We start from the raw sequence: 16633 nt of genomic DNA, 5'->3' as shown, positions 1-16633 counted from the left end.
TCAGCGTTGTGAAGTACATGGCTGATAAAATACACTGGGACCTGATGGCCGTCTCTTTCAGCGAGAAGGACGGCACTTAGAGAGTGTTCAGAGATGGCAAGGTAGATGTATAGTTTCTCATTCTTGAGCGGACTGACGAGGCGAGGCATTGTATGCAAGTGATTTTTCAACTGTACGAATGCTTCCTCGGCCTCCTCTGTCCACTCGAACATGGCTTTCTTCTTTATGGTTTGAAAAAAGTAACGGCACTTATCCCCTGACCTTGACAAAAATCTTCCAAGGGCTGCTAAACAGCCGGTCAGTCTTTGCACTTCCTTGACTGTTCTTGGAGACTTCATGTCAAGGACGGCTTGAATTTTTTCAGGGTTGGCCTCGATTCCACGTTGATCAATCAAAAATCCGAGAAACTTGCCGGACTCAACACCAAATACACACTTCTTTGGATTTAACATCATCTTATGCCGCCTGAGTTCGGCGAACGTTTCTCGTAGATCCTTGAGATGGTCGGCCGGCTCTTTTGACTTGACAATCATGTCATCAATGTACGCCTCCATGTTACGGCCGAGCTGGTCTCTGAAGACTGTATTAACAAGCCTCTGAAATGTAGCAGGGGCATTCTTGAGGCCGAATGGCATAACCTTGTAACAGTACAACCCCTGCTCGGTCACAAACGCTGTTTTCTCTTGATCTTCTTCCCACAAAGGAATTTGATGGAATCCGGAGTATGCGTCCATGAAGCTCATGAGGGCGTGTCCGGCTGTAGAATCAACCAAGCGGTCGATCTTAGGCAAGGGGAAACTATCCTTAGGACACGCCTTGTTCAAGTCCGTGTAATCCACGCACATCCTCCAAGTCCCATTCGGCTTTTTCACAAGAACTACATTGGCCACCCAATCTGGGTAAAAGCATTGCCGAATGAAACCGGCGTCCAGCAGCTTTTTTACCTCTGCTGCGGCCGCCTGATTCCTTTCTTCTCCGTGATTTCTCTTCTTCTGGCGGATAGGCTTTATCAAAGGATTCACGGCCAACTTGTGCACGGCCAGGTCAGGACTTATTCCTGGCATTTCACCAACTTCAAATGCAAACACATCTTTGAATTCTCTTAACAGCCGCACTAACTCATCCCCAAGCAATTCCAAGGCTATAGTGCCGACACTAACTGTCCGTTCTGGGCGGTTGGAGTCAAGCACTATATCCTGGTGGCTGCCGGCCGGCTGGGGCCTCAACTCATCTGGCCGGCCGACAGTCATTAGTTGCTAGGCTTCCTCTGTCCTGGTCGCCTTACGCTTCTGGCCGACCTGGTATGCTGGGAGTGAGGTTCCTTCCTCCTTTACCTCGGACGACTTTGGGCCGCGTGCGGTTGGCTTCACGGCCAGCTGATTACATTCTTTGGCCTTTTTCTGACTTCCTTGAATTGTTCCGATTTTTCCATCTGACCTTTCAAACTTGAGCAACATCAAGTGAGGCACTATGACCGCCTTGGCTGCATTGAGAGTAGGGCGGCCAAGGATTACGTTGTACCCAGTCAGCTCTTTTACCACAAGGAAACGGACGACCATGTCTCTTCCTTCCCCCTTCTGCCCGAAACGAATGGGAAGGTCAATCCGTCCGACTGGATGAATGATATTCCCCCCAAATCCTACTAAGGGATGAGTTATATCTTGGAGAGCATCTTCTGGGAAGCTTAAATTCCTCAAGGCAGAGAGACTTATGATATCGGCCGAACTGCCCGTATCAATCAATACCCGTCCCACCTTCAAATTTGCTATTTTCATTACGAAGACCATGGGATCATTGTGCAAAGCTCTGACCTCACCACGGTCAGCTTCACTTATGATCACTTCAGGAAATGGCTCGGCTTTAACAACGTCCATTTGCATCACATTTGACAGGTTTCGAGCGTCCTGCTTGATTCCTTTCATGGTAGGGCCGCCTGAGGCAAAGCCTCCTGATATGACGGCCACAAAACCTGAATCAGTGCTATTCCCATCATCTTCCTTGTCATTCTTCTTTTCGCTTTGTTGCTTTTTCTCGGACGTGTTGTCTGTCCGTTTGAAGGTGAATTTGGACTTGGTCACATAGGGTTTCAGCAGACCCTTGTCGGCCAACTTATCCAACAGTCTCTTCAAATTGATACACTCATTCGTGTCATGACCCACATCCTTGTGGTAATGACAATACTTGTTTTTGTTTCTGTACTGGGCTGAGCCTCTCAAAGGCTGAGGCTTCTCAAACTCAAACTTGTCTTTTATCTCCATCAAAATAGAGTACCCATCCTTGTTGAACTCATACTGAGGCTCGTATGTCTTGGTTTTCTTTGACTTGGGTTGCTGGTCATCAGCTACCCAGATTTCTTTTCTTTTGTTTCTTTCTTTCTTTCGGCCGGCCGAGTCTTGCCGAGAAGATTGTTTCTTCTCAGCCCCCTTGGCCGGCTGTTCTGATTTGGTGAGCGAACAAAAATCCGCGGCCTCTATATAGGCTTCGGCTTCCCGCAATACACCTGCGTATGACCGAATCTTTTTCCTTACCAAATCAAACTTAAAACCATTATGCCTTAATCCCCGGAGAAATTCTGAGTAGGCCATTTCATCCGGAAGATTATGAATTTGGGCTTTTTCTTGGTTAAACCTTTGGACGTACGAGCGTAGTCCTTCATTCTTTTCTTGGACAATTGTAGCCAAGTTGAGACTTGTCTTTCTTGGTGGGATGTTGTATGAGAAGTTTCCCATAAACAACAAACTGAGGGTGGTAAAGCAATTGATGCATCCGGCTGGGAGGCTGTTAAACCAATCCTGAGCTACCCCTTTGAGAGTGGCCGGGAAGCATCTACACCATGTAGCATCATCTACACTTTGCAAGTACATCAGATTCCTGTACGAGGTAACATGCTCTTCTGGGTTGCCCGTACCATCATAGGCACCCACTAGTACACTCTTGACTTTTGCTGGTTGAGGAGATGCTAATATGTCTTGCGAAAACGGAGGCGGCTTATCTCCCAAATTCAACAAACGCATCTGCCAGTCAATGGGCTGAGGCTGAGCGGACGTTCCAGCCAGGTAGGGAGTCTGGCCGAACATCTGACCATACGGCCCATTTTGCCCAAAAACTTGGGGAGTTGGTTGCATCCACCCATTGAGTACCTGAGGGGGCTGATATGGCAACGGCTGAACTGGTCGGGGAGTAATAGTATGACTCTTGCTAGAAGCAGCCGTGTTGGTGTATTGGGAGAAAGATTGGTTGGAGACTCCCTCCGGCATGGTTGGGGTAGAGGCCGTGTCAGAATATGCGGCCCTCTCCCTTTGTTTGTGCCGAATGTAATCCCTTGCATCCTTAAAACGCTGGGACGGTTCAGCCTCTACTCTTTTTGGCTGTCTGCCCCTCCCCCCAGCCGACTGTGTTTTTGCCAGCAGGTCAGAGAAATTGGTCCGAGGGACTCGAGGAGACCTTCCGTGCGGACGACGGAATGGGGTGTTACCAGCATCGGTTGCATTGGTCTTGTTGTTTGCTTTCTTAGAGATACTTCCTCCCCCTTTTTGCTGGACAGCCGCTAACTCCTTGCGGAGCTTAGTCAGCTCGGCCATTAAAGCAGCTGGTGAAGGTTGTTCGGCCTCTTCAAATGAGGCGGTCAAAGGATTGCTTGAGTGTATGGTAGTACATATGTCCTCTACATATCCATCCTCGCCTGGACGAGGTCCAGGATTAGGTGCCTGACCGTCTATTGCCATAACGGACGAGTATCCCCACAGACGGCGCCAAATATTTCGGGGTTTTTTGTGATTCCCTCGGATACTGGTCACGCTCTGCTGGCAATGAGACTCGGACACCTGCAAAATAACGAATATTCCGGTGTACGGAATATTCGCCTCCGACGCTCAAGTTAGTGAACGGAAACGGAAAAGGCTAGAGAGAGAAAGTAGAGAGAAGATGGAGCTTTTTAATGCTCTATATTTATGTTATGTCGCCCAATCCCCTCCCATCATAAATGATTGGGGTATTTATAGGGGTGAGAACATGTACCCTTCTAGGGTTTATACCCTAGAATTTCGTGACATGATTGGCTGCACAATCAGAAGTCGCCACGTGTCGTAAAGGGCGCCGTTTTACGGCTTTCAAGGTTTTCTCGGGATTTGGGCCTGAGGTCATCAGGGCCCTTTTCTCTTTCTGATTTTAGCATTGGGGCATTTAGAGATGGCTGACATGTGTCACTATGACCAGTGGACACGTGTCACATTCTCATAGGGCCACGCGTCACCTGTTTATTGGGCCACGTGTCACTATGAGATTGGGCCACGTACCTGGGGTATTTTTACCCTAAACAATAATGGCTTAACTGATATGTGTAAATTAAAATAGTAATAGTAATTACTCATCAAATTCTCATTTATTTGAATTTATCTTATCTGCTTATTAGATTTTATATAAATGAAAATAAGGTGGACATAATAGACCTAAGTGATGTGGCTCACTTTTATCCGCAATTATTAACCAATTTGTGGGTAAGATTGTGCACTTGCACATAAATTTACTCTCATGATGAAGTAAGAAGACAATACTTCAAATTTTCATGATTTTATTGGTCCACATTTATAAACCAAACACTTTAAAAGTGAGGTTAGCTGAATATTAGGGATTGGGGATTGAGCCCCAACCCAACAAGGCATCGCAATAATATAAAGTGCGATCATTTTCATTATACTCCGCAATTTATATATTCATTATTAATTTTATTCTCATTGTTTGTTACAACCACTCGATTATTTATATATTTTCTTTCGTTTTTGATAATTTGATACTCTTAATACAGATCTATTTCCAAATTTAATTGATGCTTTGATGTGTAACCTAGCTAGACTGCTAGACATTAGACACTAGACAGCTACGAGAAGTATCAAGTACATACCTTATGTACGTTTGTAATATCTAAGCAGTTTTGTTTGTTACACAAGAATATTCTAGGAGAATCTTTTGATTCAGAGTTGAATGATGACAAGTCTCCAATCAATCAATTCGTGGCTACAAATGCCAAACCCAACAAATGTCAAACTTACTAATTCATTTCATATGTGATGAGATTTTGATCAGTGTGTTTAAGTGTTTTGTATTTTAGCCTTCTAATGACCTATTCCAATATTGTATGAATGTACTCTTCCAATATACGAAGTACAAAGCTAGTCCAATTCAATTATGAGTAAAAATGTCCTTGGCTTGTCTGATTAGCTCATAGCTAAATATTTTGAGAATCTTATCTAGTAATCATATACAAACCGAACTAAATCCGATCAACTTATAGTTGTGACAAGTCTAGTGGTAATTAATGAATAAGATGAAAACTAACTACGGAATTACGTGACAAAAAGTGATCAATGGAACTCTACATGCTTTGATATAAAAAGGAATTCTAAAAGAGACAATGTTAATTAATTCTCAAATAGACATTTGGATACCGTTTAATATTTTCTCGCTATTTTGCTGTTATAAGTGACTATATCTATTAATAACTCGATTTTACATGACTATATAATCTATTACATATAAAACACAATATGTAATTGAAATACTGAAAAGCACTTTACATAAATATCATCGTTAATAGTCCATGTAAAATTTAGAAAACAGATCGATAAAGTAATAGCACAATAAGTAAAAATATTAAAACATCCATTCCCAAAAAGGCAAAAACTATGATCATCATGAGTTCATGACAAAACATGCATGTTGACATCCAAGCACTTGCTATGTGTGTGTTTCAAGAACCTCTTTCATAGTGTGGTTTTGTGTTTCTTAAGAAGTGGGAGAAGCCGATAATTTAATAATGTTATCACTTAATTATTATCAATATCATGTTTCATGTCCATGACTTTGTTTTTTGTGGATGCCAGCCATTTCATGGTTTGTAAACGTGCCAATGGACCCTCTTATCTAAACCACATTTTCAATGGTAAAATCTCTTTCTTTGAAAAATAATGCTTATATAACAGTATTTATTAATTATATTATACACAATGTTCATATAATTATTAAAATAATACGAATATAAAATTAATTTCATATGGAGCAACGTAGCAATTTTGATTTACACAACTGCACGTGTTAATATTGTATTCTTGTTAAATATCCCCACCCAAAAATAAAATAAAATACAAAATAAAAAAAATAAAGTGTTGGGATAAATTTTTTTTGTTCTTAACAAGTTAATGAGTCAAAGCCAACTGGAGGAAAGAGAGGGAGAGAGATTTAAAAGAAGTAGTTGGGGTTTGAGTTTGACAAGCATCAATTTTGTCTATGTTTACTTATTTAATTTTCTAAATGGTGGAGTCACAATGTCACATAACCTCACATTACCAATTTCGTACATACTGAAGTTGCTCAGATTGTTACATTTCTTTCAATTCAGATAGACGATATTGTGTAGGTAGGGTTACTAGGGTACTAGAGGAAATTGGGGAGAGTGGGCCACAATTGTAAGATGTCAATTGATTGTTGGTTTGGTTGACAATAAAATTCATATTAAGGGCGTGTTTGACAGTAACTTTCGAATAATAGCTTTAGCTTTTAATGCGACTTTGATCAAATCAAAATCCTACTCATAACTATTTACCCGTTATCTTCGAATATTAACGTACCCTGTATTGCAAATTTGCAATATTGCAAGAATAAAAGTACTTCATTTATAGAAATAGGAATGTGTCATGTTCAATCATTGTACATAATGTTCCCTTCAACTCCCTTTTGTCAATAATGTCAATATTCAACTCTACGTGGCGAACAAATGTTAATACTAGTGCTAAGATTTTTTTCCCTCTCTCTTTCTCATGTTCTCCTTAGTGATAAAGGATCATTGAATCAAATAAAGAATATACTTCATGTAGATCCATTACTAGTTACATTAATGAAGATGTGAAAGAAAACGAGATGAAGAGGGTGTATGTGGAATGGAGGATATGAGATTCCTTGATTTTACGATGCATAAAATGTTACATCTTTCTAGCAAATAGAAAATGAAAAGTAAAATCTCTAAGGAAACTCGAACTTATAACTTATTTATATTCATCTTAATCTATACATGCAAGACTATTAACTATTTTAAAGTAATCCAACATAATAAGAGGATTGCATTATTTTTACCATGTAAAGAGTGATCTAATTTCTTAAGCGCTATAAAATCAACATCATTACTTCATAAGGAAAAAAACACTCGTAAACAAAGATTTTCATTAATTATTGAGTTGAAAATTCACAGTGTGACACATAGTTTTGTCATTCTTTTAAACTTAAAGCCCCTACAAAGAAAGTCATCTTAATAAAACTTTATATCGGAAAAGTCATTCTTTAATTTTAGAATACTCGTATTATATATTTAAGAAGAAAAATATCTTGTTAAAATGAAAAAATTACCAATATATTAGTTTTAAATCGCCAAGATTAGTGTGCTTTACATTATTCATGATGATGCAAGTCGATTTCTTTTTCTTTGTCCTTAAAAATGATGGTGATTTTTTTTTTTTTTTTTTTTTTTTTTTTTTTTTTTTTTGACGAGAAGATGATGGTGAAGTTAAATGATACTTGTAATTGATTTGGAGTGGGGAAGTAGAGATGTCACATAAGCAAATCATAATCTTCATGTACTTATAAGATAGTTTAATACTAGTAGAAGTTAATTAATGTATTATACATTTGCTTAATGCCCTTAAACTAAAGAAGATCCTTGCAAAGAAAACGACACATTTTGGACTTAGTCATCCCTTTATTTAGATTGAGTTTAAAAACCTAATCAAATTTTATAGACTTTTCTTTTACTATTATATTACTTAATATATAGTCTACTAAAATGGAACAAAACAATTTGATGACTAGCTTTTACATCATGTTATCTATTTTCGAGTTGGGAAAATGTAATCGTTAGTCGTTATAATCTAATAATAAACACAAGACATGGAAAACTAAATACAGACTATTGCATTCTATTTTAGGATGTTTATTACATTGATGTGATAATTTGATTTTCTTATATATGTAACTGCGAAAGTAAGAGATGATATATATTTGTATATACTTCAGTATCTTCTTATTCTTTTATATATGTGAATCGAAAAGTTTCCATTCACCAAGTGACATGTAGAATGTACGAAGTAATAGACAATTCAAAGCATAGATTGCATTTTCCACTATTACTGATTTTACTCTAACAAAACAAAACAAAATTATCATATATACTGAACTTTTACAAAAAAAAAAAATTATGGACACATAACCTTTAGTGTTATAAATAAGCATTATCTTTCAAATTTCTAATAATAATGAAAAATTGTTTGTATAAAAAAATACACGTTATTATTAACAAAAATCGATGCATCAACTTTTTATATAACGTCCTATGGCTATTATATTGCATAGCAAGTTACGAAGTATAATTTAATTAATTTATTCAAAGTGAAGAAATTTGTCATGTAATGCTCTTTTATGCATTGAATTGGAAATATAACAATTGCTTGCAAAATCTCTAATCTAATTTGTATTCAAAATAAAAAACAAAATTACTAAATGTCTTTTGCATCATTATCACACTTGTCTTTTCTATCACACAACCATAACTATTTAGGATCAATGCAATTAAACAATATAAATCTGAGAAGTTAATATATAGTCTAGAATGATCAAAAAGATAAATTTTCAACTCATAATTTAACTTTGTATAGCAACTTCGACAATATTTTGACTCTTTAATAAACCGAATAAAAGAGGATTTACTAGAAATCACCAAAAAAAACCATATCAATCTTACTCCTTTATACTACACTTGATAGTGAGTTGGTACCAATATCCAAACCCTTATCCACTCTTAGCCATATTTGCACACTCACTTACTAGTCATTAACTACACCTAATTAGCAATTACCCCCCTTAATCAAAAATCAACCAATAATTAAGAAGCTTCCTCAACTTAACTAAATATCCCAAGTAGACCCCACAATACCACACAAATTTTCACCACATAAACACACAACATGACACGTGTCACAATCTAAACCCAAGATCAAAATCTAGGTAAAAAAAGAGTTCCATAGTAGAATAGTCTAGACTCAACCACACCATAACCTTTCTAAGTGAGTCTGATAATTCCACTCTTTTGTCCGCGGCGTTTCGTCTCCAACAACAATCACTCCCCACACAAAATTCCACCATTTTCTCTCTCCTCTGCAACGACTCCATAAATTATGAGTAAAAATTAAATTAAATAATAATAAAAATTTAATCTTTATTTTTGTGAGAAAGAAAATTAAATCTTTTGGGGTTTTCCTTTATTTTGTACTAGTATTTTAATTTTGGTTTTATTAATAATTCTAAAATAAGTGTGAGGGAAAAAAAAAAGGGGAGAAATTAATCTCATCGAAACCCTAGAAAACCCGAAGAAGAAGAGCTAAAACCCTAGTTTTTATTTGGGGTAAGAGAGAGAAAGAGGAAATCCGAAATCTGAGATTTTGGGTTCTGAAAGTTTCGATTTTTCTAGGAAAGTTTCGGTTTTTCTGGGAAATTTGTGGTTATTTTTGTTGATTAATTAATAATCAAATAAAAATGTCGACGGCATCGTACGGTCGTAGTCGTAGTGGTGATAGGTTTTACAATCCGCCGGCGGTGCGACGGCAACTTCAGCTTCAACAACAGCAACAACAACAGCAGCAACAGCAACAGATTGTTGTGCAACAGCAACAGCAGAAACAGCAGGAAAGAGATGAGATTAAGAAAGAGAAACATCATAATCAGAATCATCAGAATCAGAATCATAGCAACCATAATCAGGCGCAGTTGTCGGCGCAACAGCAGCAGCAGAGGCGGCAGAAATCGGGGGTTGTTGCGGTGGAAGTGGGTAATCAGCCGCAGTTGGAGAAGAGAGTGAAGAGTTCGTCTTCGTTGTCGGAGAATCGAGTGGAATCGGATGATTGTGCTTCCACTGCGACTACTACGACGACACCGGGTGCTTCGGTGTCGTCGAATTCGACGAATTTGGATCGTTTTTTGGAGCATACTACTCCGTCTGTCCCTGCTCAACACTTCTCTAAGGTGTGGGATTGATTTCAATTGGATTTTTGTTGTTTTTGTTGGTTGATTTAAGTGGAATTAGATCTGATTTTGTTAGGTGTTGATACAATGTGGGGTGATTTGTGAAGTTGTTATTGATCGGTTTGTGAAATTTGATTGTTAAGGGTTTTGGGTATTTTGTTAGTTGATTAATTGGGTTTAGATAGTGTGAATTTGGTTGTTAAGGGTTTTGAGTATTTTGTTAGTTGACTAATTGGGTTTTGATAGTGTGAAATTTAATTGTTAAGGGTTTTGGGTATTGTATTAGTTGGTTAATTGGGTTTAGATCGAATTCTGTTGCTACTTTCTGTGTTTGTTGTTATATGATAGTATTTGTAGATTGAAGTGTTGGTTAGTTGAGTAATGAAAATTTGTTCTTTAATTTAGACGAGCATGAAAGGATGGAGAACTCGGGACGATGAGTTTCGACTGTACTTCGTGCTTGGCGATCTCTGGGAGTCGTTTAAGGAGTGGAGTGCGTACGGGGCAGGAGTGCCGCTTTTGTTAAATGGTAGTGACTCTGTTGTGCAGTATTATGTTCCATATTTATCGGGCATTCAGTTGTACATAGACCCATCAAAGCCCTCCCCAAGAACCAGGTCTGCTATTTATTTGTTTTTATTTTTTGCCTCTTATCATCTTGTGTCAATGCCTTTCCTTTGATATTGTGAATGTTTCGTATCAAATTGTTTTTTACTATCTGATTGGATGATTATGCAAAACTTTGTTGAGGCTTGTATGTTTGGGAACTAAAATTACTTATCAAGTATGCCTTTTCTAGCCTTCCACAAAAGATAATAAGTAGTAAAACATGTTCATCAGATTAGAGAATACAGTGCCTTTTGATGTGTTACAATATGCTGATGAGCTCAATGTACTCATACTTGATACTACTATTCTTTTGGTCTGTAGAAGTACATATTATGAGCAGATATGAATGTCTACATTATACTGATTACAGTGCTGACATGATCCGGAAGGAATTTTAACAATTGTGAAGCATGGGGTATGGGAAAGGAGATAAAACAGATATAGTGGATATTCATGAAATAGCAGTGAAGCACTTGTCTTGAACATTGATTTAGATGAATAGAAAAAAAGATGCATAGTATTGAGTACTGACTACTGAGTAACTCATTTTTACATGAATTAGCAACTATCTCTTATTACAATTTTTATGCTTATCCAGCAATTGCTTTATGATTTGAAAATGAAATCTTGAAGGGAAAGGTTATGCTTATGCCTGATCAATTTATTAATGTAGTTTTGCACTCCGTAAAATTTAAGCCTTGAATACATACTCTTGTGTGAGGGATTTCTATTTCTAAGGGCCTTGGGACTAGATTGTATTTTCGAAGAAGTTAGGATCATCAGTGAATAAAAAAGCAGTCTTTGGGCTTTGGGATTCCCATTTCTAAGGGCCTTGGGACTAGATTGTATTTTCAAAGAAGTTAGGATCATCAGTGAATAAAAAAGCAGTCTTTGGGAAAGTTATTCTAGAGATGAGATTTACGTTGTATTCACCAACCATGTTTTATCTTAATCTTTAATTCTCACCCTCTTTCTCTTTGCAGTTTGTATGGGGTCTTTTTGTTCTTGCCACCCTATGGAATTATCAGTGTGCTGAAAAAATTTAGGTTCCAATTTGAATGAGCTTGAGCTATGTGTTTTTTTGCCAACTGCTGTTAGTTATTCAAAACTTTAATTAGATGATTGAAAATTCTAACATTTTATCTTTGAAGCAAACATTTTCACCGGTGTTTTTGTTAGTGATGAGTCTTTTTACCTTTACTTAGGTTTTTACACTGCTTGAGAGCATAGTGGAGACAGAAGTTTCTTTAGTATAAATGTAAAAAATAGGGTGCATTAAATTTGAATGCACAGTCATTTTAGTAATTGTTTGTTTGAGGATGAGGCATCTTTTTCCATTCGGAAGTAACTTGGATGTCGTCATACATATATGTAGAAGTTATTGTATGTGTGGAAGATGATTTTAGAAGTTACTAAAGTGGTGTAGCACATAATTCTTTTTGGAGAACACTCATCCCATGATAAACTTGTAGGTGTTCCCATTGTGAGGTGGATCACTTCATTGTTTTTGGAGTACATCCATCCTTTGTCCAACGTCCAAGTATCCCTGTTTTGGTCTTTTTTGAGCCAGAAAAGGATTAAGCATCTCTCCTAATAGTATAGCAATGTGAGAGTTGTGTGTAAGCTTGCCAGATAAGAAAAGATTAAAAGAAGATGATGCAAATGGCTTTACATGCTTAATTGTATCAACCTGTACATAGTTGCATTTGGGACAATGCTCTCCGACCATTTTAATTATTATAGTTCTTTTGAATAGGATAACATTTCATTGCTCTCTAAAATCTTCGATGGATAATTAGTGGGAGAGGTCAGAGCCGTTTCGGTTTGGTTTAGTAGGAGTTGGGAGAGGCTTAAAAACAGTCTTTTGAAGTTTGGAGGTGTGGTTGGCATTAGTCTTAATTGGAAGGTTGGAGAAGTAGTGGCTCTGAAGGCTAAAGGTGTGGTTGGCTGGTTGCTGTTGTGCAAGAAGGATAAGTTTGGCTGATAGGGGGAAAGGGTGTTGGCTCTCTAGGTGTCAATGTTGGTGGTTGGTAATTATGTGGCTGGTGCTCTTGGCTGACTTGGCATATGATGCTCGGAGTTGCTCTTCATGTAGAAACAAAAACTTGAAATGAATGTAAATTTTTTTTGATTGGTGTTGGTAGTACGCAGGGAAAAATTACTTTTGAGTTTGTTCCTTTCATCAAACTAGGGGAAGAAGAAAGTGAGCCAAACTCTGGAAATGAGGAGAAATACCCCTTTTCCCTTTCTTTAGCATCGTGAGCCAAACAACTCTTAGGATTCGCCGATTCGATGGCATAGAAGTACAATTGGTTGGGTTTGAGGACATTTATGAAGCTGTGGGCTAGTGCAAGGGCCTTTTTTAAAATTTAAATGTTCTTATATTAAAAGTAATGCATGGACTTCGGGGATAATGATACAGCTAAAAGTAGCTCCTAGATTGTGAAGCATTCTGCAAACTATTAATAAAGTTTAACAAGGCAAATGGGGCATTCCTAAAGGACAATGGAATATGATTACGTATGAAGAAAGTTGATGTTTAATCTATATCTATGTTCCTTGTTAGTGGGTGAACATTATATACAGGTAATGGGGCCATATTCTGGATAGAAATGAGATGGAATGTGATGCTGATATTATTATAAAAAGAAGACGTGATTACATATATAACTTTTTAGCTAAAATGGCGTCAAACACGTTTATGCTACAGCTAATTTCCATCTGTGTTTGATGTTAACATGTCTATCAGACTATCACTCTATCAGTGGAAGTGTATGGTACTTAATGACCTACTGTATCACTATGAGAGTGTTAGAGGCTTTCATACGTAGTATGTTAATTGTCAGGGTTGTAACTTCCACAGTTAGACCTGTTAAAGCATTAGCAGACATCATTTACCAATCAATTAATTCGTACTTGCAAACAAGTTGGAGGCACTATATGGTTCTTGATTGGTGTTACTCTGTGAGACAGGCACCTGAGCAGCCAAGCCTAATTGATTATCTCAGAATAATTGATAGCTGTGGATAGGAATTTTTTTACTCTTGCAACTGTAATGTTTTCATGTGCTAAAGAATCTGTTTAGCACCCCTCCCTTACTTCCCCCCAAAATTCAAGAAAATTCAGCACCACTACAATCTGCTAAACTCCTAATTCTTTGTTTGTTTACCTCGTATTATTTACATTAAAGTATATCTCTATTCTTTAGCTTTAACCTGCTTTTGGTTGCAGATATAGTTTGATGCCCACTATATATGATTATATGCATAGTATGGTTGTAGCTTGGTGGTTTCCCATCATTTATTCCACAATAAATTGAATGATACCTTTTCTGAATTACTTTCTTTTTTGAGGATATTGCTTTTAGACAAAGTCTAAGCTAGTTTGGAATGTTTATAGTGGACTATATTGGTTATTTAGTGCCTGATTCATGGGGATGTTGTAGGAATTGAATAAGGAAAAGCTGAGAGGGGCCTTGAAATCTTATACCCCCTATGTCCTTGAACTGTTCTACCTACTTTACATTCATGTCCATTCATGTATATATTCCACCCATTTTGCTTTGTTCTATTTTAGGTATACAATAATTGCACCTTTCCACACTCTTTAATCACTTTATACTACACCCACACCCACTCACCCTTTACAAAATTCTTTTAAACCATGGATTGAATAGAACATAAAGAAACGTGGGTATTACTATTGCCTTGCCTTTTTTTAATCATAGCTCACTTAGTCGCACTGTAAGCAGAGCTAACACAGAGGGAGTGACTTCTTGTAAAATGTTGAATTATTCTAGATCTATCTAATGCGCTTCTTTCAGATTAGGGCTTCATTTTGTGCTTCATAAGGTTAAGATTGATAATTTGCTAGACAGTCTTGAGTTTTTGCGTCAATTTGATCATTATGTGTATCAAATGATTAACCCTCTGCTAATGCTTACACCTATAATATTCTGGGATGGGATTTATATTTATGCTGGAAGTGTTGTGCCAAATATTCTTATTATGTGAATAAGAAATAAAAATTGGCTGTATGATGAGAAATTTCATAGTTTGATGCTTATGTATATCATTTTCTTTCAGATTGCTGCTTATGGTTAGGATGTCTACTGGTCATTAAATGCTTTATCTTCTTTCTCTCTCTCTCTCTCTCTTCATCTCTTGTCTTCATAAAGCATTTAATGACCAGTAGACATCTGCAAATTCTTTGACAAACCAATTCAGTAAAAAAGAATATAGTGAAAGATAGACCTACAAAATAGTCAGTATAAACAGACCAAGCCATTTGCTTCGATTCATATCCAGTTTATGCTGTTTTGAGTGTCTTAATGTTTCCCCTTCGCACTATTTTTTTGCTTACCCAAATGTTTGATATTCTTTTGAGTTTGTTGCAGAATGCCTGGGGAGGAGAGTGATGAGTCATCTAGAGAAACTTGTAGTGATGGCAGCAGCGATTGTGAAACAGAAAGAGGACCTTGCAACTTTGCTGCATGGAACCAGCAGGATCTTGCAGATTCTACTCTGCAGGATATGAAGGCACTTTCACTGAGATATAAACCCTTCAATGGTTCATCTAGCGATGAAGGGGAATTTTCTAATTCTCCCGGTGTTCTTACCTTCGAATATTTTGAGCATGATCCTCCCTATAGTAGGGAACCATTGGCTGATAAGGTTGGTTCTTCTGTTAATCCGTTATGTTATTCTTTCCCTAAACTGTTAATTACTTGTTCACCTTAATTAATTTTGAGCTAATATTTAACAGATATCGCTTCTTGCGTCTCGTTTCCCGGAATTAAAAACATATAGGAGCTGCGATTTGTCGCCATCAAGTTGGATTTCTGTTGCTTGGTATGGGTTTGCCAGTTTTTTTGACTTGCATTTATTAAATTGTAGGTAAATTATTATTTTTTTAGCTTGTGGCTTACCATCATCTTTCCACTGTTTTTTTGGAAAAAGGTACCCGATATACAGAATTCCAACTGGTCCAACTCTCCAGAACTTGGATTCCTGCTTTTTGACGTTTCACTCCCTCTCAACACCTCTTCGTGGTATGTCTCAATGGTTTTTGAAACTGGCTAGTAGCATATTATTCTCTCCTATTGTGCCTGATGGGATGACATCCCCATTTTTTACAGGTGGACAGAGTGAGTGGCAAAGTCATAACAGTTCTTGTCCAAGGGAGATTCCAAATGGCGGCTTTAGTATGGGTCTTAAGATACCATTGCCTATATTCGGCATGGCTTCTTATAAGTTTAAAATCTCCGTTTGGGATCAAAATGGAGTCGATGATTCTCAGAAGGCCAATTCCCTGTTGCAAGCTGCTGATGAGTGGCTCCGGCTTCTAAATGTCAATCATCCTGATTACAGGTTTTTTGTCTCCCACAACTTTAACTGGAGATAAGTGCATGGAGCTATTATATGAACCTGTGAAAGAGTAGAGTTAATAGCTGACTCCTCTGCTCAGCTGACTATATGTATTTTAAGTTGTCGGCTGAGTATGCAGAATCCCCTCTCGCCTTTGTGTTCCTCTATCTGCAACTTTGGTTTTGCATTACTTGTATTTTCAGAGGAAGTTTTAGAAACATCAGCTTTGGTAACTTACAAGCTCTACTGGCGGAAGATGAAGTTATCCCCGTGTAATTTGCTAAATAACTCGCTGTACCAAAACTTTCTGATGTGATACAGTTGTTTGAGGATGGGATTCCTGAGAATTCCTAGGCAGGTTGAAAGTCTGTGGACTTTCGTTTGCCCTTGTATGACTATTGACTAGGTTCTGTTTCGGAAAAATGAGTAGATATCATATGAGCAAGTTATTATTTGTACAAATACATGCTTTGCTTGGAATGAATAGGTTTCTGGTCGTTTGTGCAAGCTTTCTGGTGTTAGAACACTGATGAAATACCCTTTCAGTTTTTACAGGAAACTAACTGAGTCTTACCTGTATAGTTTACCAAAATTGACTT

General features: G+C 37.5%; 1 protein-coding gene across 1 annotated transcript; it reads left to right on the top strand.

The window, feature by feature from the left end:
- The first annotated feature begins 9169 nt into the window (after positions 1 to 9169).
- On the top strand, positions 9170 to 16432 carry LOC145608194 (uncharacterized). The gene is made up of 6 exons (XM_081663805.1): positions 9170 to 10059; positions 10465 to 10676; positions 15065 to 15341; positions 15433 to 15518; positions 15627 to 15718; positions 15806 to 16432. Exons 1-6 carry the CDS (start codon positions 9574 to 9576, stop codon positions 16069 to 16071), a joined length of 1419 nt encoding a protein of 472 aa, XP_081519931.1. The 5' UTR covers positions 9170 to 9573; the 3' UTR covers positions 16072 to 16432.
- Positions 16433 to 16633: the final 201 nt, after the last annotated feature.

Source organism: Chenopodium album, chromosome 23 (genome assembly GCF_948465745.1).
Source record: "Chenopodium album chromosome 23, dcCheAlbu1.1, whole genome shotgun sequence".
In the NCBI taxonomy this organism is placed as follows: Eukaryota; Viridiplantae; Streptophyta; class Magnoliopsida; order Caryophyllales; family Amaranthaceae; genus Chenopodium; species Chenopodium album.
Note: the sequence above shows the minus strand (reverse complement) of the source record. Positions and strands in the feature narration are given on the sequence as shown.